The 21,114-nt window shown below is 33.4% G+C and overlaps 1 protein-coding gene across 1 annotated transcript; it reads left to right on the forward strand.

Annotated features, from left to right (window-relative positions):
• The first annotated feature begins 387 nt into the window (after positions 1 to 387).
• On the forward strand, positions 388 to 20,237 carry LOC129233292 (radial spoke head protein 4 homolog A-like). Its single transcript, XM_054867343.1, has 12 exons — positions 388 to 527; positions 1,861 to 2,050; positions 3,171 to 3,269; positions 8,430 to 8,484; positions 12,146 to 12,265; positions 14,017 to 14,114; positions 14,602 to 14,713; positions 15,081 to 15,247; positions 16,042 to 16,234; positions 16,888 to 17,005; positions 17,921 to 18,084; positions 20,191 to 20,237. Exons 1-12 carry the CDS (start codon positions 388 to 390, stop codon positions 20,235 to 20,237), a joined length of 1,503 nt encoding a protein of 500 aa, XP_054723318.1.
• Positions 20,238 to 21,114: the final 877 nt, after the last annotated feature.

A 21,114-nucleotide genomic window follows, 5' to 3' on the forward strand; every position in this document is an offset into this window, starting at 1 on the left:
TTATATTTTTTTTTAAAATTGCTATTGTGTGTGAGTATTTAAAATGCGATTCGAAAACTAAATGAACTTGAGAGCAAATCATGATTTTAGCATGTTTCAAGTCTATGTTCGTTCACATGATAAAATCTAAATCGATCGTTAGGATCATATTTATTCTTAAAAAAATGTGCGTTGAGGTTCATATCGGTATAAATGTTGCTATTTTCACTAATGTTGTAAATAATTATAACAGGATTTTTTTTTTTAAATCGGTAATCATCACCAAGGATGCGCGAACCCAAAATGTATCGCGGAACGTTTTATGTTGGCTATAGTTCCAAAAAAAAAAAAAAAAATTTTTTTTCCTTCAGGCACCTTGAAACAATGGATTACGAAAATCTGGGAGAAATGTCTTTGGACAATGAAGAAGAAAAGCACAGCTTGTATAAGCCAGAGAATTTTGAAAAACAAGCTAAAGCTTCAGAGAATGAAGTGGGAGCAGCTAAAGCATTTTTATCTGTGGTTGATCAAAAGACTAAGATTTCGCTGTGAGTTTCGCAACGTATTTTTGTACCATGAATTGTTTTTGTAATGTAATGATTAGCAGTTGAGTTGCGTTAAGTACTTGTATAGCTCAATCTCTGAACTGAATTGGTGTTTAGATTTTTTTTCACGTCCCTCAAAATATAGCAATAAAGCCGCTATGCATGTCGGAAATTCCGAGAGAATTTGAATCGAGAGGGGGGGGGGGGGACTAATGTAAAAACTTCTGTAGCATAAATTGAATTGTTTATTTCAGAAACCCGTCCAAGTGCATTTTTTTAAATTTTCGGAAAACTAAAAAAAACTTCCTGATTTTAATGTTTGTAATGGTTTTGGCGTGGAAAAAAATTCAAGGTGTTTCTTATTGTATTTGCAAAAACAAATAATGCTTGGGGTCACTTCTAAATATTATTATTATTACTATTATTATTTTTGCGAAACTTATAAAATTTTTGTACTTAACCAGTTTCTGCAATAAAATAAAACCTTTTGACTATAATATTGATTTTGAAAAGATGTTGTTGGTTGTAAATCATAAAAAAAAAAAGTTGAAATATCAGTTAAATGAGAATCGCAAGAATATAAATAAAATAAATAATCGAAGATTATTCGATTATTTATTATAAATACAATAAATAATCGAAGACATATGAGACAGCATAAAATATATCTTCTATGCATATAGGCCAAGAGGTTTGAGTTATTATTCTACTTTCTTTCATAGACTACTTCGATGTTCCAGGCGACTTGGGCCTGTATTCATTGCCTGTAGTATACTTCGCCAACTTCTTCCAACAGGTCGTTGATTTTTTTTTTTTTTTTTTTTTTTTTTGCGTTGATCTCTGTCGTTCCAGATGGAAGTGCGATCACTATTCGGAGCTCCGGAAGCTGTCGAATATTTTTTGATGTGAATGTTGAAGAGGTTAAACCGTCAATAAACTGCTTTGTTTCCACTTTTCCTCGTTCAGTGTTGTTTTAATAAAACTCTTTGTAAGTGGACACTTTAACAAGGAATCCTTTTTTTATGGTTTGAATGCCCAAAAACAACTGAAAGCTAATTTATTGATGAATCCTTGAAATAACTTTAACTACTTCAAAACATTCTGCCTTCCAGTAAAAAAGTTCAGTTGTGTTTTTTAAAGAACATTTTCTCAGTTTTAATAAATGTACTGAATAGAATTAGAAAAAGTTCGGTATTATTTTCTGCTTTCAATCCATCATAAGGTGTCTACAGAACTTAATTTTATAAATAAAAATCACTTTTTTACTCTTAATATCCTTAAAAACTGATATTTTGTGTGAACCGCGCAATTGACGTTACTTTTTTTTTTTCTGCAGGTATGACCATATACTGTCAATTTTAAGAGTAGTTCTCCGCAGTAAATTAGAGAATGCTGTTGAAGAATTTGAAGATATTAGTTTAGAGTTGAAAAGAAAGAAAACAGAAACAGAGAGTGAATTTAGAGAAGTGATTCTACCTGATGAGAGAGTGAAAAAGTTAATTGAAAATAAAAAGCAATTTCTCAAGGTTATAACTATAGTTTAAAATGTTGATAACATTTAAAAAATCTTTTTTTTTTAATATACTATTGTGTAAATTTATATGAGAGTCATTATGCAATTTTATTGAAGTTTCCCTAACTAATAATATTCCTAATTTGGGTTAATAGTTTTGTGTCGGCTAAGCTAGGCAAGTGGCAACTGTATCAGCTACCAAAGATATAAGTACCCATGTCAATGATCTTGTTCCTTTCTATGCCATTACAAATTCCAGAATCGACTGTCTAATCATACATTGGTAGTTGAACTTAAATGTAGAAACGTAGAGTAAATTATTCTATCAGTCCTTGACGGATGGCATAAATTCATCTACGGTTACGAGAAGAGAACGTGGAAAAAGCTCGTCTTCTTATTGGTCATGCCAGAAGTACCCCTTACATATTCTCTCCCCCCCCCCCCCCAACTCCCCAGCCAGAACTTACATGCGATGAAACACCTGTAATGTTAATAATCAGTCCGTGTCCTATATAGTAGTTCAAACTTCAGTCATAGTTGATTTGAATTTTTCAATTATTTCCATTTTATCTTTGGAGTCATTGTTAGGGGTCGCGCTTCATTGCGAATTGTTCCCCCTTCCTTCAGAAGATCAACTTTCTGTCCAAAATGTAGTGTTTGACCCAATGTTTTTGTTTTCGTACCGTTTTTGTTGTGTATATCTTTTTGTTACAGTCAAGTGTCTATACTTGGACAGTTTTAAACATCCACACTTTGATAGCATATTACGTTTTCAACTTGATAAAATATCTTATTTTATGGAAGAGCCTCAGTACTTTACATCAGGACTAATTATAATTGTGTTGATATGTCTCTTAAAACAAAAAATATTCATTGTCCTAAGATAGAATCCCAAGCGTTTGCTTTTTTTTTTCGTATATTCAGCATATACTAATTTGGGACTCCTACTTGACAAATTCGAAATAATTTTTAATTTAATTTTTGAGTTCTTAATTATTAAGACTTCATTTCTATGTCTTTTCGATTTTTTTGCGAGTCCAATGGGTTTTCTGTTAGTTCTTAGATAGTCACACCACACACTTCTACCACCAGACTGTTGTTGTATCTTAAAAATAGTTTTGTATCCATTTCAGTTGGAGCAGCAGGATATTGTTGAAGTGAAAAGCAATGACGACGACGATGATGATGAAGAAAATGAGGATGACGACGATGCTGATCAAAATGAAGAAAAAGTAAAGCACCGGTTATGAAACGTTCACATGGTTTTAAATTCTAAAATGAACATTAAGACAATCTTTACTAATATTATAAAGAGAGAGAGGGCGGATTTTGTGTGTTTATATGTTCGAGGTAATCTCCGGAACCCCTGCACCTGTTTGAGAAATTCTTTCACTATATGAAAGGTGCTTTTTTACTGAGTAACATAGGCTACAGTTCGAAAAAATCCGATAATTAGTTCTTTTTTTAATTCCAATTTAGACCCAAATTTCACGTAAGTAGAAGTTTTCGCGTTCTAAGCAATTTGTTTCAATGCTCTAACTTCATTACGACGGGAGCAATTTGCGTTTTTAGCTCGAACTTTTTTAGGCTTAGCTGAAATTTTGGCAATACTTTCTTCATTAAATTTATCAATAAAAAGTGAAGGAATTGTCCCACAGTTTTCTTTTTGACACCGTTGGAAAATGCGACATTTTTTACTCCAGAAATATCTCAACCTATGGTCGAAAAAATAACCTATCTCCAAAGGAAAAAAAGTTACAAGCCGTTAAAAATAAACTTCGAATAAATCTAATCTCCATTAAAATTGCTAATGTTTTGTTTTGCATTACCATGGTTACGTCTTTTAGCTTCGCTTCATTTTGATTTCTTAAAGGTCCACAAACTTGGCGCCACGGAATTATTAAGCAGTGGGGAAATGTTTTCGCCAATTCTACACATCTTACAATCTACATTATGATAATTCCCCTGGACAATGTAGAAATTGTGGGAAGAGTTTGAAAATTAGGAGACTTAGCAATTTTCCCTATTATCGCCAAATTTGTGGACGCCAAAGACCAAGAACTAATGTGTTTCGGCCATGGCCTTGCTGATAATGACAGAAGCAAACGATTATAGCCCGTAATTGACAATAGCGCCAAACCCCCAGTTATCGAAATGCTTTCGAAATTACTAATGAAAAGAAACCAGTCCATCGAAAAAGCAGGAGGGGATGGAAGTTGTATTTGCACGCGCTTTTACATTTAATTATAAAGAAGAACATTACTATGATTTAGCTTTCGAAACTTAATGATATCCAAACAAAATATCAATGTGAAAAGTAGCCAAGTTCGATCGAAATGAGGTTCTGGATAGACGGTGTCACCGACAAGATTCAGATCTCAACGGATAACAAGTTCCATAGCAGTTCCTCATGGAAAGTGGATTTCCCCGTGTTCTTCAATTCATTTTGAAAACTATTTTTTACTTTCTTTGATCCCGGATTTAAACTTAGCAAGTTACTGTATAATTGGAGTGGGCACATGTTTTGGAAATTGTTTTTTGACGACTAAAACTTGCCGCAATTGCAAACTTTCTCGCCGATTTTCAGCGTAAAGAAAGGAAATACACCACTCAGAGCATCCGAGGTTATCGGACCCACGTTTACCAGCATTGGAAGCGAAGTTTCTACCACGAAGGCCCCCAACGCATAATGAATGAGACATAATGAGAGATATAGTTTACAAAATCATTCCAATAAATTAATGAAAAAAAAAATTCTTTCGAGAGAATTTTGACGGACAGGGGTAATCTTTATATCAGGATTTTTCTTAAAATTACTTTATGGATTATGTGGATAATGGACTATATGGAGGATAATTTTTCGAACATATTTGCCTGGCTTTTTAGAGTAGGGAAGATGGACATAAGTTTATTAAACAAATACAATAGCACACGATCAAAACACGAGTAAAGAAAAAAAAGTTGAAAAGTTTATTACTAAAAGCAGCTGGCATTAATCTTTAAATCTCGTAAAGCCTCTGCTGGATAAGAATACTAACTGAAACATAAAACTCAAACTCAAACTAAAACGTAGAATTAAGCAAAAGAAGGCGTGGCCCCTGGATCTTTGCATTTTTTGCAATAACTTCGGAAGTTTTTTCGCTATTGTCAAAATTTTGGTAGCAAAATGTGCAGAAGAGAATACTGCATGGCATGTATTTTTTCTTTTTTTTTTGAAGAAATTGAAAATTTTGAAGTTTTGGTTCTTTTTGGTCTTTCGTTCAAATATTGCATTAAATATCTATTAACAGGTGAAAACAAAATGCCGGTAAGTAATAGGTTTGTACTTCTCGGGTTAAGCTGTGTCATTATTGATTACTAGCGGTACCCGTACGGTTTTGCCCGTAGTAGAAAATTAAAAGTTGATTTGGTTCGCCTGTATATTTACAAATAATGGATGATGACTTACTCGCCAATTTGCTATGTTCATCTGCTCGCCCATGTTACGGTTCTACGTTATGATAATTTGCTTGGTAAAATGTTCTTTAAATTGGAATAGGAAAATAAAGTCGAAATTTTAAAAAATCGTTCCGAGGTGCACACCCTCATACTACAAACTTAATTTTGTACCAAATGTCATGAAAATCGGCCAAACGGTTTAGGCGTGTTGGGCTAAATTCCTTTATTTTTGTTTCTTGAAGGATTTCACGAATATTGTTTAAAAAAAAAAAAAAAAAAAAGATTTGTAACTTACCTTTTGCCATTCCGGGAAAAACCTTGCACGGGAAATCCCATCCACCTGCCACTGACACTCAAATGTTTAAGTTTGAATCGGAAGTGTTCGGGAAAATTTGTGGCACGCTATGATTGGTTGCCGCCATTCGGCAGAAGTCGGTAAACTTCCGACAAAGCACGTGTCAATCACATAAGATAACCTGTTGAGGTGTTGGGTGCTGAATGTCGAATTAGATAAGAATTGTGCAACCTGCAAGCTGTGTTTTTCCGGAGTTGAGCTGTTCTTGCAAGATGCAAATGAGGTAACGTCACATCGTTACGAGCATGGTCGGATCTGGCAATAAATACTCGGACCGACCATAGCTCGATCTCACTCTCTCACTCGTCTTCTCGTTTTGTGTTTGTGTATGTGTTCGTCCATGTCCTCATAAAGTTTTTGCTATTGCCCTCTCAGGTGAGGTCGGATTTTTTTTCTGAATGATTCGTCATTGATGCCCCCAGTTTTGGAAGCGCGTGCTGTTATGATGTTCATAAAAATGAAAAGTTATAGTCCAACTCAAGTGGGTTGTTTGGTCTTCAATGTTAAGGAAAGGAGCGAGTCCATCTTCAATGTTTTCCTGGATATGGTGAATTTGACGCCTGAGGTATGAACTGATCTGCGTGCAATTATGAGAAATTGCGATTCCGTCCTTCTGCCTATGCGGAATTCACTGTGAAAAGCGGACAGAACTTTTGACATCTGCATACTCGTCTTGAATCAACATGGACTTACTGTAAGATCTTTTGACCTTGCATAATTTAATATTTTTTGAGGACTAAACTATTGTGATGTAACTATTTTAATAATGCATGTTAAATAAATGTTTTCAATGTTAAAAAGTGATTCATGTTTTATTTTCTTCGGGCAGACCACTCCCTCAAAATTCAGTTGGAAATGAGTTGCCTAATTTTCAGCTTAGCTGTAGGCTATTAACTCTATAATATCTAAATATATCCAACAAGGCGCTATGCGCGTCACCTGACAGAGATTCAAACTTTGAGCTGTATTATTAGTAATGATATCGTATTTATATATACGATACTACGCACTGGGTTTGTAAGCTGACTTTGTGCGAGTTTTGTCACAAGAAAAAGCATTAAATTTAGGTTTTAAATTAATAGCTTGTACGTTTTCCCAATTTTGAGTTGTGAAACTTTCCTTCCGGAGTTCGGTATGATTTCTCTAGGCGTTATACAGAAAGTACATGTTAAGATTTAAGAAACACAAAATTGTGCATTTTTACTAAGTTTCTTCTCTTTCATTAGGTGGAACCAAACCTATGTGACGTGTTACAGGACCTATTCTATACAATAGATCGTTTTAAACTTTCCGGCATTGGTTTAAGTAGTGAAGAAACTTTTGAACTGTGTTTAGGAATGAAAAAATTAGCTGAAAATTTGAAACTGCACAAAGTTAGGTTCTGGGGGAAAATGTTCACGTCGAGAGGCTGTTATTATATAGTTGAATCTCCTTACCAAGCAGATGTGATTATTGAGGATTTCGGCTGGAAATATGAAGACGAAGTAAAAACTCAACTTAAATCGTCCGGATCAGAGGATGACGATGGAGACGACGACAAGTCGCCTGAGGTATTAGATCACTTAGAATTGTAATCTAGCAGCACATTATGATGAAGTATTTTATCTGTTAACTGTAGTGACGACCTTTTTCTCTGCAACGTGTGTCCTGGTTTTATTATTTTTCATGCTTTTACTGTAAGAAAGGAAGAAGGGGGGGGGGGATACGAAGCACTGTGTTAGTCGGCTTCTATATGTGCGGTAAACTGCCCGTACTTGCGACAGTTTTGAACTTTTACCTTTAGTAGCATATTAATCATGCGTTGTTCTTAAAACAGCTATTTTCACCCGAAGTTCTCCAACAGTATCAACTAGTAACTAATTCGTTGATTCTTCTTATTAAACCCTACATTTTAAAATATTAAAGCACCTGTCAGAAAAGTTAAATCTAAGTAGTAAAAAGCAGACCCTTTTATTTGTCTCTCTGGAATGTGTGGTTAGGGGAAAATATAATTAAAGAATAGGTTTCAATAGAACTAACCTACTTAACTTTACAGGGTAACTGCAGGTTTTTACCCTGCAGCACCCCCACCTATCCTATTCAATTTTCTACCGATCAGAAAAGCATGAAAACACTTGTGATGTAACACAAAATTATGAGTTATTAACATTGTTTTGCTGATTACTATTGTGTCAGTTTGCAAAACTATGTGCTCCCTTTAATGGCAGCAAAATTACTTTTTAGGCATATCATATAATCTGCTGACTTTTTAGAGCTAAAATGTTGGATACCCACATAAAAGATGTTCTATTTATTGTTTTTTCTTTGAATTATATAATAGTTTCAGATCGTATCTTTTTTAATATTTTATCGATCTTATTTGTAGTATATTAGTTAAAGTGGATTTATTAACGAGTGCTAATTGTACATACGGAAATTCCAAGCTGAGGATTAATACCGAAGAAGCATTAATTTTCCTTCACAGGAAGACACATGTTAATATGACGTTCGTGAGTTTTAATTGGATTTAGACAGAAGCTGAGTCATGTATATAAAATGTTCTGTTGCTTAAAATAAGGTTTTGATAAGATTACTTTTTGCTCAAAAGTATATTTCTCAGGGAGAAGAAAAGGACAACGATGAAAGTGTGGAAGAAAACGAGGAAGAAGATACTGGCAAGTATCACTTTCTGATTTCATGAGTAATATTTTGACTAGCTCGTAAATAAATAAGTTCTTTTAGTCACTATGTGGCATCGAATAGAGTTTTAAGATAAAAATTTACTTTTAAACCCTGACTAGTAGGTCAAAAGTAACGAGAAACAGATGTGTAATCTTTGGTAGAATTGCTGGTTTGATTATTTTTAATTAAAAAATTTTTTTTGCAGATAATTCTTACAATATGTGTTCCAAATATAATACCCAAAATGTATGCATACTTTCTGCAAGAAAAATCTGAAGAATTCTTTCGCAGATTATTTCTGCAAAATATGTGTTCCAAATATACCCAGAATTTATTTGCTGTAAAACTGTTTTTTAAATAGACTGAAAATACTGTTCACGGGAATCAATACATTGTTTAAATTACTATGGCTACTAGAATGAATGTATTTCTACACACCTTTTTTTAAACTATCCGCCATTCAGGACATAGAAAAGAAACAGGTGATGAAAAAACCTTGTCACACCATCAGAGATCAATATTTTATTTTTACCTATATACACTACACGTAATCTAAACAATTTGAAAATTTCAGTTAAACTTTTTATTGATGCTAATTGAAAGATTTTTTTTTTCATGCTTATAATTATGTATCCAAACTTTTAGAATGTTAATGCAGGATTCCACTGAGATTTTAAGTGCTATGGAAAATATTGAAGTAGTGCCACACATGTCAAATTATGTTCTTCAAAATATCAGGTCATATATCATTTTCAAATTAACAGATACCTTTACAAAAAAAAGGAGCCTAATAAAGAACCTTGAATCAAGCAAAAAATAAAATATTTCTTGTGAATTCAGATTGCAATGCTGTTAAAGAAAATAATGCAGTCAGTTCAAGCAAATATGAAAGCAAATTCAATATAAGAAAAACAGTTTTTGGTTTATCAGTAAGTGAAAGCTGCTTTATGGCATAAATTTAATTTTTGCTTTCACAGCAGCTCTCACTTTCCCTACATCAGCACCAAATTTTTGCACCACATGAGATATTACATCATTTAAGGCGTGGCGATCGAGAGGCGGCTTACTGGAGTTCTTCATATTTTTTATGAAACTATTACATAGCACATCCCACCCAAACACCACATCCAGCAAGTCACTGGTATATTTATTCACATTAGATTTATGACAAAGAAGCAATTTTTCAGTTTTCACCAATGTTGATTTGCCAATTTGGATCATCCCCATTTCGCTAGACTTCTTTTTTTTTAAGGCTTTGCCTTTTTTTGTTACTTCTGCGAATATTTTTCTCTAAGGCGTTCATTCTCCAAATCCAAATTTTCCTTTTCTTTCTTTAATATTTTATATTTTCTTTTATACTCCCTTGCTTTGTCTTGTGAAAATTTGCATTTACTGCAACTGTTTTTCCTGGAAAAAAAAAGAAAACCATTACTATTTTTTAAAATAAATACAATTTGCACATTTATTTAAGGTCTTCCTGTCTTACGACAAATTTATAGTCTTCCTGCCCTCATTTGTATATTTATATTCCCATAGAAGCTGAAAACAAGCTTTTATAATTTCCGCTTTTGTTAAATTTTGCCATGGTATAAAGGCAAAGCTGAAAAGTCGTTTTATGTTGTTTTTGGTCCCATTAGGAATACAGATACTCTCTTACTTTAGTTCACCCAAGCTCGATCAATGACATAAATAATTCAATTTTGATTACTCCATTATGGACTGCACCCCCTCCTCCCCCCCAAAAAATACATGCAAATTGAAAATTTATGCTGCAATCATACATATAATCAAAGAACAAATGTAATCTGTGAAAAGAAAAATGTTACGTTCAATTCAGTGTATTCGTTCAAACGTTAACACCACAGACACATTTGAATTTGAAGGTGAGCATAGCAGTTACAGTTTAAATTTGGAAGTAGTCGGTCTTAATATACGCCAAATAATTTTTGTTTCACTCGGCAAGACTTTTACTCCTCATGTGACATTTCTTATGATCTTATGAAAAAAGGAAAAAAGAAACTGCTTGCAATGTTCAAACATGTTTAAGATTAAACAAACTTACTTTTTAAATTAGGGTACGAAATTCAAATTTTTTACAAGAGTTGATAATTGAGACTTAAATTTTAAAACTTTTTTTTGCCATTACATAGTAATGATACAACCCATTCCTCATTATCCCCTTCTTTCAGAAGATTGGCTTTATGTGTTTAATTTACTGCTTGGCTGCTTGTCCTTTTTTTTCGTTCCATCATTGAGTGTTGTGTATGTTTTCTTGTTAGTCAGAATTATTTTGCTGTGCAATTTATTGGCGAACTAGAGGACCAGACAGATGTTGTTCTGTTCAAACTTTGTAAATTGAAAAGTTAAAAAAATTCGATAAACTATCAAGTGTTTGAACCGTTCTGTTAAAAAAAATTTCAGTGACTAAATGTACTTCTTTTAACTGAAGGAAACAACCCCATTTTGTTTGCTTGGGTTGCACTATCAGCAAGGCCATGGCCGAAGAACTTTGGCCCTTGGTCTTTGGCGTCCACAAATTTGGCAAATTGCTAAGACTCTTAGTTTTCAAACTCTTCCCGCAATTTCTACATTTTCTGCGGGAATTATCATAACGTAGATTGTAAAATATGCAGAATCGGCAAAAACATTTCCCCATTGCTTATAATTCCGCGGCGCCAAGTTTGTGGACCTTTAAGAAATTAAAATAAAGCGAAGCTAAAAGACGTAACCATGCCAATGCGAGACAAAACATCAGTAATTTTAATGGAGATTAGATTTATTCGAACTTTACTTTTAACTGCTTGTAACTTTTTTTCTTTTGGAGATAGAAGGTATTTTTTCGACCATAGGTCGAGATATTTCTGGAGTGAAAAATGTTGCTTTTTCCAATGGTGTCGAAAAGAAAAACTGTGGGACAATTCCTTCACTTTTCATTGATAGATTTAATGAAGAAAGTAGTGCCGAAATTTCAGCTAAGCCTAAAAAAGTTCGAGATAAAAACGCAAATTGCTCCCGTCGTAATGAAGTCAGAGCATTGAAACAAATTGCTTAGAACGCGAAAAATTCTACCCTTTTCAAAAGTATAAAATATTAATATGTGCAAGTAATTTTTCACCCCTTTAATAGCCAATAATAGCCAAATTAACGTGAAATTTGGGCCGAAATTGGAATAAAAAAAGAACTATTTATCGGATTTTTTTCGAATTATAGCCTATGTTACTCAGTAAGAAGGCACCTTTCATACAGTGAAAGAATTTTTCAAGTAGTTGAAATAGTTCCGGAGATTACCTTGAACATATAAACACACAAAAATCTGCCCTCTCTCTTTATAATATTAGTAAAGGTTATAGCTTTGTATATTTGTTAATTTTGGTGAAGTATTTCAAAATTTCATGTATTTTATCCTAAAATACGTACTTAGTAACATTCTTTTGTCCTACAACTTTTTTAAAACCATCATTTGACTTAGCATAATAATCTGTTAAGGCTCCTGCATTAGAAAATCGAACAGAACCGAACAATTTATATTTGTCATGAGTTTCCAAATATTTTTTTCATTAAGTGTGAAATTAAAAACATCATACACATAGTTAAGTACTGATACCAGAAGAAAGATTCTAAGCATTAATGCTCACTACTTGTTTCCTTTTCTAGAAAATGAAGAAAAATCACCTCCTCCAATACCAGAGCCTAAACAAAAGAAAAAGAAGACTGTTCCTGCGGAAGAAGCTGGAACTGGAGTTAATCAACATTTGTACTTTGTCTGCAGTGAAAGTAAATTTTTCCCATTGCATTTTTTCAGCAAGGAAATTCGAATATTATTTATTTCTGTACCTCTCTTCACATAATTCATTCCTAGGACATATGAGGTAGTGAGAAGCAAAGGGATGTAAGTGGACATTTTCAAGTTTCGAGTAAAGCACGTTTAAAGTTATGGTCCTAGGTAGGCTTTCTTTGAAAAGGTTTTCTAAATCATGCTCTACAGCAGCACCTACCAGGGCTACTTGTACTATCTCTTGCCCCAAGACAGAGGAGGGGTTCACCTATCACTTGTACTGGTTTCTCCAAATTTTTAATTTTGGCACTTCGCCTTGCTTCTCACTGCCTCATAAGTGTCTTCCTTGCCGGGGTGGAATAAGTCAAAATATGGGGAAAACGTGCTGGTTAGATTTAAAATCTGCATTTCATGGTTTTTCGTGCCATAGAACTCGCAAAAATATAGCTTACAAAATTGGTGCATGGTGGCCTGAAAACGATACAAGCAATATGTCATTAAATTGTCATAATTTTGAATTTTAAGTGCATTATTAATTTAAACAACGAAAACTAACCAGTAAACATCAGATCATAATTTTTTTGCTCGAATTATAATATTTGTGTTGGTTGCTTGGTTGTCGTGTTCATGAGCTTCTTTCAAATTGTGCCGTGTGCAGAGATAAATGTTTTTTTGCGCGAATCAAGATTTTAGGGGAATCGGTAATTTGCTGCAGTGCAGCCGAAATGGCAGGGCATGAGAAAATGTGACGCGAACTGAGTTCTGCCCCTGAGCAATTTCTGCATGCAGTATAGGTCCTGCTTCCGTCAGTTCCTATCCTCATCCCCCTTAAAGTGTCTAAACCTCAGTCTTGCTACTGTTTTCGTGGCTTCCCTCTTGGCATTCAACTAGCAGATTTGGAACTTAAAAGCTTGATGGCGGTGCTTCTGCATTTTCTCTTCGCAAAAGTGTTTGCATCAAAGAGGGGAATGGGGTGCCGAGTTTCTCCATAAAGCTCCCTGAATCCCTTCTGAATTATTTTTACCTGCTGGAGCATAAAACCTTGATTTTCTCTAATGCTGTTTTTTTTTTTTTTTTGGTGTTGTATTGTAAAATGGTTCAGTGGGTTCCCACATCAAATTCAAAAATCGACAAACACTTATTGAAGGTTAGAAAAAACATTTTAATTAGGTACTGTTAGTTGAAACGTATATACAGTGCACATAAGTAATTTATATCGAAAATAGGGAACATAAATCCCATCAAAAGGGGTGACTTTCGTCACATCAAAATTCTACATTCATCGAATGTGATTCAGTGGCGACTGAACGCTTGATTCGAGTTCATGCTAGGAAGAGTTGAATGGCTGTTGCCATTCCAAATCAAATAATTTTCCTCAGTTGTGTTACTTTCCTCGCCGGGATGCGATATCAACTTTTTTAATGTAACGTTCATGCTCGTTTATTTTTTGAAGTTTTTCAAAATTTCTTCGCATATTTCGCATTCTGAAATTTTATGTTTTATTTATTTAAGTGTAGCGTACCGTTTAAAACTCGAAAGTCTTTCTTTGATATATTGGAGCTGTATAATTTAGTGTGGCTGTTTTAAACGCAGACTCAAACCAATCATTATTGTAACTCTTATGTCACACAATTTTTTTTTAAAAAATCACAATTTTTGGCCAGTTCAACCTTGATCCTGAGTTCCAAAAATAAATTACCCCATTTAGTGACATTCGGTGTCATTTTACTAATTATTAATAATTTTTCAGTTGGAAAACCTTGGAGGTGCTTGCCTCTGTTAAAACCGTTCCATATTGTGGAAGCACGGCAGCTAAAGCGATATCTCACTGGAAATTTAGAAGATGAAGTAAGTAACGTTTATGAGGATGGTCTAAAAAGGAAAGAAAAGATTCTTCGGTTATTTTATAAGCTCTACGTTTTTCTTTTAATCAACTGTAGCACCAGAGAGGTTAAAGTTTTAATGTTTGTATGAAAAATTTGCTTTCTGATGTGAAATCACCCAGAGGGAAACAATGATGGGATTTACACTATGATTCGCATGTTAAATGTTGTGTTCTTGATTAAAAGTACTGAGCAATATCTTAAAGAATAAAATTTAGTTTTTGGTCAAATAATAGTAAGGTAAAGACATATAAAAAAACATCATTGCTTGCTTTTAAGTTACTGTAGGATCTTGGTGTGCAATGATGCTTTGACCGATTAAGGAGCTATTGAAAAAATTCCTCTACAGATTCCTGAATCTTCTTATTCAGTATGTGTATTCAAAACTTATTGGTGAATTTGTTTAATTACTACGTATCAATTAAGTGCTCGTTGTATTCTCCTTTCTTTAGATAAGAGGATGTGTGATTTTTGATGGAAAAGAAGCGCACTACTTAAGAGCTCAAATTGCTCGAATTTCTTCATGTACATTTATTTCGCCTGAAAGTTTTTACACTTTGCACTGTAAGTACCTGATATTTTATTAAAAATTAGAATTAATTTCTTTTCCTTTTTTCCCCCCTACCTCAAAGAAAATAAATTTTTAGCATCTAAAAAAAAAAAAAAAATTGTGCTCGTTTATAATTCTACTCGCATTATTTGCTTTTTTCGCAAGTATCTGAATGTTATGATTTTCAGGTAAGCAATTTGACCCACCAGGCTTGTTAGTTTGCAAAAAATGTGAAATATCTTGTATGCTTTTTTACATGAGGGCTTAAAAACCTCTTCCGCAGTCTTTATAATGTGTTTTTTCTCCTCCAACATATTCTCCAAATTATTCAATGCCATTCAAAACGCAGGAAAAATTTCAAAGTAATGTTATATTTTTCAGCTGAAGCTGATGAAGACGATGAAAATGAGCAAGACGATAATGAAGATAATGTGAAAAAGAGCAATGAAATTTTAAAGAATAAACAATATGAAACAAAAAATGTTAAGGAACTGTTTTCCCGAGGTTTAGAAGGATGGGTTCATTCTAGACCAGCAATACTGGATCAGGTATCTGTGGAAATTAATACATGTTAACAAATTTAAGTCGGAAAAACATTGGAGTTAAAACTGTCAATTTAACAATGCTTAAAAGCAGTGCAGAGTATCTGTAAATAGCTAAAACTTTTTATTCGTATAGTCGGCACTCCAAAGTATAAAAACGAAGAGTTAAAGGAAAGCACATTTTGGTTCGTTGGTTCTATTGATTTTTACTTCGCAAAAGTCTTAATAGGCCATACTGCTCCAGGCTACAGTTAGAATGTTGAAAATGGCACCAAAAATGAAATTGGTTAATGAGAAAAAGGGCATAAAACTTCTTGAACTTTAAAAAGTTCTGCTAAAATAAACACATGTATGGAGTTTTTAAATTCTTCAACAAAACACCAAAAGAATAAGCTTATTTTTGGACTGATTTGTTTATAAATAAAAAGGAGTTCAGTACCAATACGCCATAGTTTGGTGCCGACAAAAGAGATAGCATCCATCAGTTATGCGCCGTTACTTTAGTGAAGTTTAAATTATTGTAGACATTTGCAATGTTATTTCCCTCAGTAATTTTGAAATACGCTTTCAAAAATAGTAAAAAAAGGAAAAAAAAAGCATGAATGAGCTTAAAAGTTCTTTCATGCTTGTTAAAAGTTGAGAAAATACAGGCATTAGTGGAAGTACATTTGATAAAACCGCTCGTACAAGATTTTAGTGTTAAATTTTTTAAAAGAAAGCAGTACAGAGTTGCTCTAAATAAAAAAAAAGGAAAAGAAAAACTGCAGAAAAAAAAGCCTATTTTATTTTTAATTTTGCAGGGACGCTGCACTCCAATGTCGCATTCTGAAGAAGAGAAGGAGGAGGAGGAAAATGCCGATGAAGAGGAAAAGGAAAAAGATGATGCTGAAGATGAGGAAGGAGATGATGAGAAAGATGATGATGAAATTGAAATTTTCGAAGCTATTAGAGAGACTTCAGTGCCTTTACTGAGAACAATAGCTGATGACAAAGGTACTTGGTTACTGAAAAAAACCTTAATTTGTTCCAATATTTTAAATAATGGAATTTTTCTGCAAGACAAGAAAAAAATCACCCCATGGTTTTTTGAACCTACCTTGGTTGTGCTACAGTTGTATGTTCGATAACTTGCAAAAAATTAGGGCAAAGAGAAGCTTTTTAAGGTCACCGATTCTGAGTATTGTTAATTATATCAGAACACCAACCAATTATCTTTCAACATTGACTTATTTAAAACTGTTATGCTACTAAATGGCTAGTGTTATTAATTAAATAAAACACTTTTTTTAAAATTAGACAGTCCAGTGCAGCTATATTAAAACCAGCTTACTTCCAAGTAATTTCAGGAGTTTTTAGTATCTTCGTTGATGAAATAATAGTTTAATTACTTTACTGAAATACGAATTTGTAACAGCTTCGATAACTAACGTGATTTTTTAAAAATTCGTATTCTTAATGGGAAAACGGCAATTCAAGGGTGCAATAGAGCGTTATTTTTCTTGAGAAATCATTTTATTCTGTTGCTTTAACATGAGGATGAACACTCTTTTTGTTCGGTCTTAGTGTAACAGATACGGCTAAAATACACAACAAACAAATTCTAATACACTACAAACAAATTGTATGGATGCCTACTTTTATTGCAGCTATTGGGCGACTGGATCCTTGGATTGTAAGTCTGAGCTCTAAGTTGCTAGTGGAGAAAGCAATTATCATCTTGCGATCAAATCTGTGGCCTGGTGCTTATACATTTTATGATGGAAAGTAAGAATTCTTAAATTATAGTATTTATTTCTAAAATATTTTTATGGAAGTTCATCGTTTCGCAGCAACGATGTTCATTTTCGGTTTTAGGTATGTGTTTTTCTGGTTTTCAATATTGTTCTGTAGTTTATTATTTCGATTATCTTTTCAAAATTTAAAACTTCGTTCTTTTTTTTTCAGCAAAACTTTAGATGTTTTATGTCCCTTTAGTCCAAGTAATTTTTCACTTTTAATATTTTTTCACTCTTGTGAAACTTCAAAACTATCGTCTGACCCAGTGTAGCCTATTAAGGTTATTGTGCCAGAAAACCAATAGAACCAAACGAAAACCTATTTCGTAATCAGTGATGACTGGAAAAGTTTCATTTTTTGTTAAATGTTTTTATTCAGAATTCCATTTACTCGGTCATCTTATGTAACATAGTTAATTAGTTTTGAGCTAAACATTATCAATCTTTAGCAACTCCGAATCTGATTCTAATGCAGCTGACAAATAATGGGGTCATTGACGTTGACTAAAAACTTGACCAGAATGAATCTGCTTTCCCGTTTTTTCATCACTCTAAGTAAAAATGGAGGTAAAAAGGAATATTAAAAAGACGTGTGAAACAACGGTGATTTTTGTAACTTTGGAACGGTGCATTGACAAGACATTGATTTTTTTTTGATCAGAGGTCATTACTTCGGCAGTTTGCAAAAAGTGAAGTACACTGTGTAAACAACAATGTGCTTGTCAAAATTTGTTGAAAATATAGTTACGCCATTGTTGCACAAAGAAAGAAGAAGAAAAGTAACAGTCTAGGAAAAAACCGAGATTATTTTTGTAGAGCCAAAAAGCTTGTCAATATGCGACTCACAACTAGTTTGCTACCATGCTTGTACGTTGTACCTAATGTATGCCTTTTTTCTCTTTAGGATTTTCGATCACATTTATATTGGATATGGCTTTAAATATTCTGCATTCCATTATGCACCTCCAATTTACGTACCATGGCAGAAAGAGTACAAAGTAGACACCGAAGTTATTGAGCATGTAGATGAACCATTTGCTTTGCAGACAGAAGAGACAAATGTTCAAAGTATGAAACCAATTAAGTAAAATCTTTTTTGATGACAATTTTATTGATTAGTGACTCGTCAAAAGAGATCCCAAAAGGTGTTGCTGTTATAAGCTTTACAGTGTCCAAAAATACCGTAAAACTCACGCAATTAAAAGAAACAGATATATTGCAATTAAAACGTTAAAATATGTACGCATAATTGTGACACATTTACATTTAATTAATATTGGATTTGGTAAAACAGCTACTTTTGTAATGGGAAGTTTAAATATGCCACACTTTGTTTGCCACCTAAAATACTCTAAACACATTTATCCTTTCCCTCGAAAAACTTAATCACAAGCCTATCACATTTGCCGACGCCAATGCAGTTGCCATCCATTGACTGTTCATTCGCCCACGAGGAAATTTCTCTACTGCACAGCTCAACTGCTTCAGAGAGGTCAAGACCATCATTGCAAGATTTAGGACTGGACACCTAAAATGCATAAAAATCTTGCCAGACGAACCCAAACTTACGATTCACACTGTCCATCTACACAACTAGCCTATCACCATCTGTTCTATTGTTCAGCTAGGGCTTCGGCCCTCTTTAGCATCGACATTAACTGAACCAAGGACATTGTTTTCTCTGACCATGCCAAAAAAGTGGCCAAAGCAGTACTTCGTACCTTTGGTTCCATCTAACCTTTTTGCAACATGGACACGTCAACAACACGTCCAAAACTCCATGAATTTACATGCATGTTACCTTGATTAATTAAAAGCACTCTCTCAAGTGCAATGTTTTCTTTCACAAAGTACCATTTTAGCCATTGTTGCAAGTGATACAAATCGTCTCAGGACTAATTTTTTCCATATTTGTTAAACTACTTTAGTGGTTTGCTGCCATTTTGACCTTTGTTGCAAGTGGTACAAATAGTCTCTGGACCATTATTTCCATATTTGCTGAACTACTTTAGTGGTTTGCTGCCACCTTTTCAACCTATTGTCAGACATGTCTACCAATTCGGGTTCTAATACTGTCAGCATTGTTCTATCAGTTAGAAAATGTGCCGCCGTTAAAACATCCATTTTGTCTGCATCGCTAGGAAGTGGCGCCAAAGACCTTGAGTTTAAATTCCTTCAACTTGATTTGTAACTCAATAACATTTTTTGGAAACTGATGTAATCCTGTTGTTTGGAAACCTCGTATAAACAATTTCAACGACATTTTATGGTCACTAAAAGTATCTTAGCATTTGGCGACAATTTCTTTTAGACAAAAGTTAGTGACACACTGTTTTTCAAAGCTGGGAGGGGGAGCATTATCCAAGGTATCCCAAAACGATAACCGCAACGTAGGTAACTTTTTAAAAAACCCCAAAATAATTTATATATCCCCCCAAAAAAACTAACCAATATATAGGGGAATTACAGCAGCTGTATTTTTTTGAACAGTTTACACTTCAAAAGCCATATAAAGAAGAGTTTAACTGCTATGCTCAAAAAAACAAATTTAAAAATGGTATTTTGGTTTCATTGGTAAGGATAGAGTTCGACTTAATCACGTCAAAGAGGTGTATTTTGCTCTCTTTCAGTTAAAAAGAAAGTTTATATTGTTTCTCGTAATTATTACTGGCCCAGGTAACGACGAGTTTTTTTTGCTAGCTTAGTATAGTCACTTTGCTCTGTGTGCATCTGTAATCCTATCCCCTCCGAACTTATTACGTGTCTGACTTTTGTACAGCTGCCGAAAAAGATATTTTGAGTATAACTATTCTAAATTTTTATAATAAGCTCCTTCATTTATACCCGACATTCCTCAATTTCATTTGTTTAATTACGCTTTTGCATTCACGTTACATCACGGCTTCAATCTAGCAGTTGTGCGTGATTTCCGATGCACATTACTCAAAAATATAAAGCACCCTAACCAACGTTGCTAGAAATATATTCGTTCATTGTAAAATTTTGATGACTCTTAATAATTTAGTAACTGCTAATTTATTAGCTTAGAATATTAGCGAAACTGCTGTTTTTTTTTAAACATCTATGTGATTTTTAAAACTGATTTACTCTAAACTTTAAATTTAGTATTCTTTCTTTTAAAGAGATGCATTGTACTTTAAAAACCTTTTTCAGAAAATTCTGATGAAGAAACTGAGGATAACAAAGAAGAAGAAGAATAACTTGATAGAGATATAATTTGAAATGAAAACTAATTTACTGGACTTATCTGCATTCAAAAATTGACTATACAATTTTTTTTATAATTGATATACAACGTTTGACATATCCATAAAAGCTAATTTGTGAACTATTTAAATTAAAATTTCTAAACAAAAAAAAGTCTGTACTTGGAATTTAATAAACTTACATTTTAAAAAGAAAAAATAACAGGCAGTTCTTTTAAATAGATTCCATCCGAACCCTTATCTGGTGAGGTTATGTTTTTGTAACATAAATGAGCAGTGTAATAACCTCACCTCTAAAACATTTGTGCACCCCACAAAACTTAGGAAATTAGAGTAGGAATATTTTATTCATAATGTTACTAATTGGCTTTAATAAAAAAATCATATGAGAAAAATATTACCTAAATTTAATCAAACAAAGTTACTGTAAATATAAAAGTTACATTTTAAAAAAGTAAAGACGAACTTTCTGTTTTGGCGCTGATCATGAACCACTTGTCTCACGGACTATTTTCTCGTGGTCCGAATTCACTGGTCTCAAACCAGCGGACCATCAATGATTCCGAGCACCGATTCATGAGATTCATTGAGGATAAATTCAATTCTTCTAACTTAAAATCTTTGTTTTCAGTACAGGTTACCACGAAAGTATGAAAATCTAAATACAAGCAAATAAGTAAATAATTTTAATTTTTTTATAGTTTGGAGAAAAATGTAATAATGTGGAAAGCAGTCATTTAATTTAAACTGCATTTTTTGAATTAGACTTGAGAAAACTGTCTGATAATCCACTTCTCTTTTCGTAAAATTCTACTAACCAAAGAAATGAGATTTCGTTAAATTTTTCAACACAAAAAATGTAACGAAATGA

This window comes from Uloborus diversus, unplaced genomic scaffold, assembly GCF_026930045.1.
Source record: "Uloborus diversus isolate 005 unplaced genomic scaffold, Udiv.v.3.1 scaffold_314, whole genome shotgun sequence".
Lineage (NCBI taxonomy): Eukaryota > Metazoa > Arthropoda > Arachnida > Araneae > Uloboridae > Uloborus > Uloborus diversus.

Bases quoted from the DNA above. Each gene is read 5' to 3' on its own strand.
- LOC129233292 (XM_054867343.1), top strand. From the start codon at position 388: ATGTCTTTGGACAATGAAGAAGAAAAGCACAGCTTGTATAAGCCAGAG. The intron at 528-1,860 runs GTGAGTTTCGCA...TTTTTTCTGCAG, and splicing joins CAAAAGACTAAGATTTCGCT to GTATGACCATATACTGTCAA. The intron at 17,006-17,920 runs GTAAGAATTCTT...TTTTCTCTTTAG, and splicing joins TATACATTTTATGATGGAAA to GATTTTCGATCACATTTATA.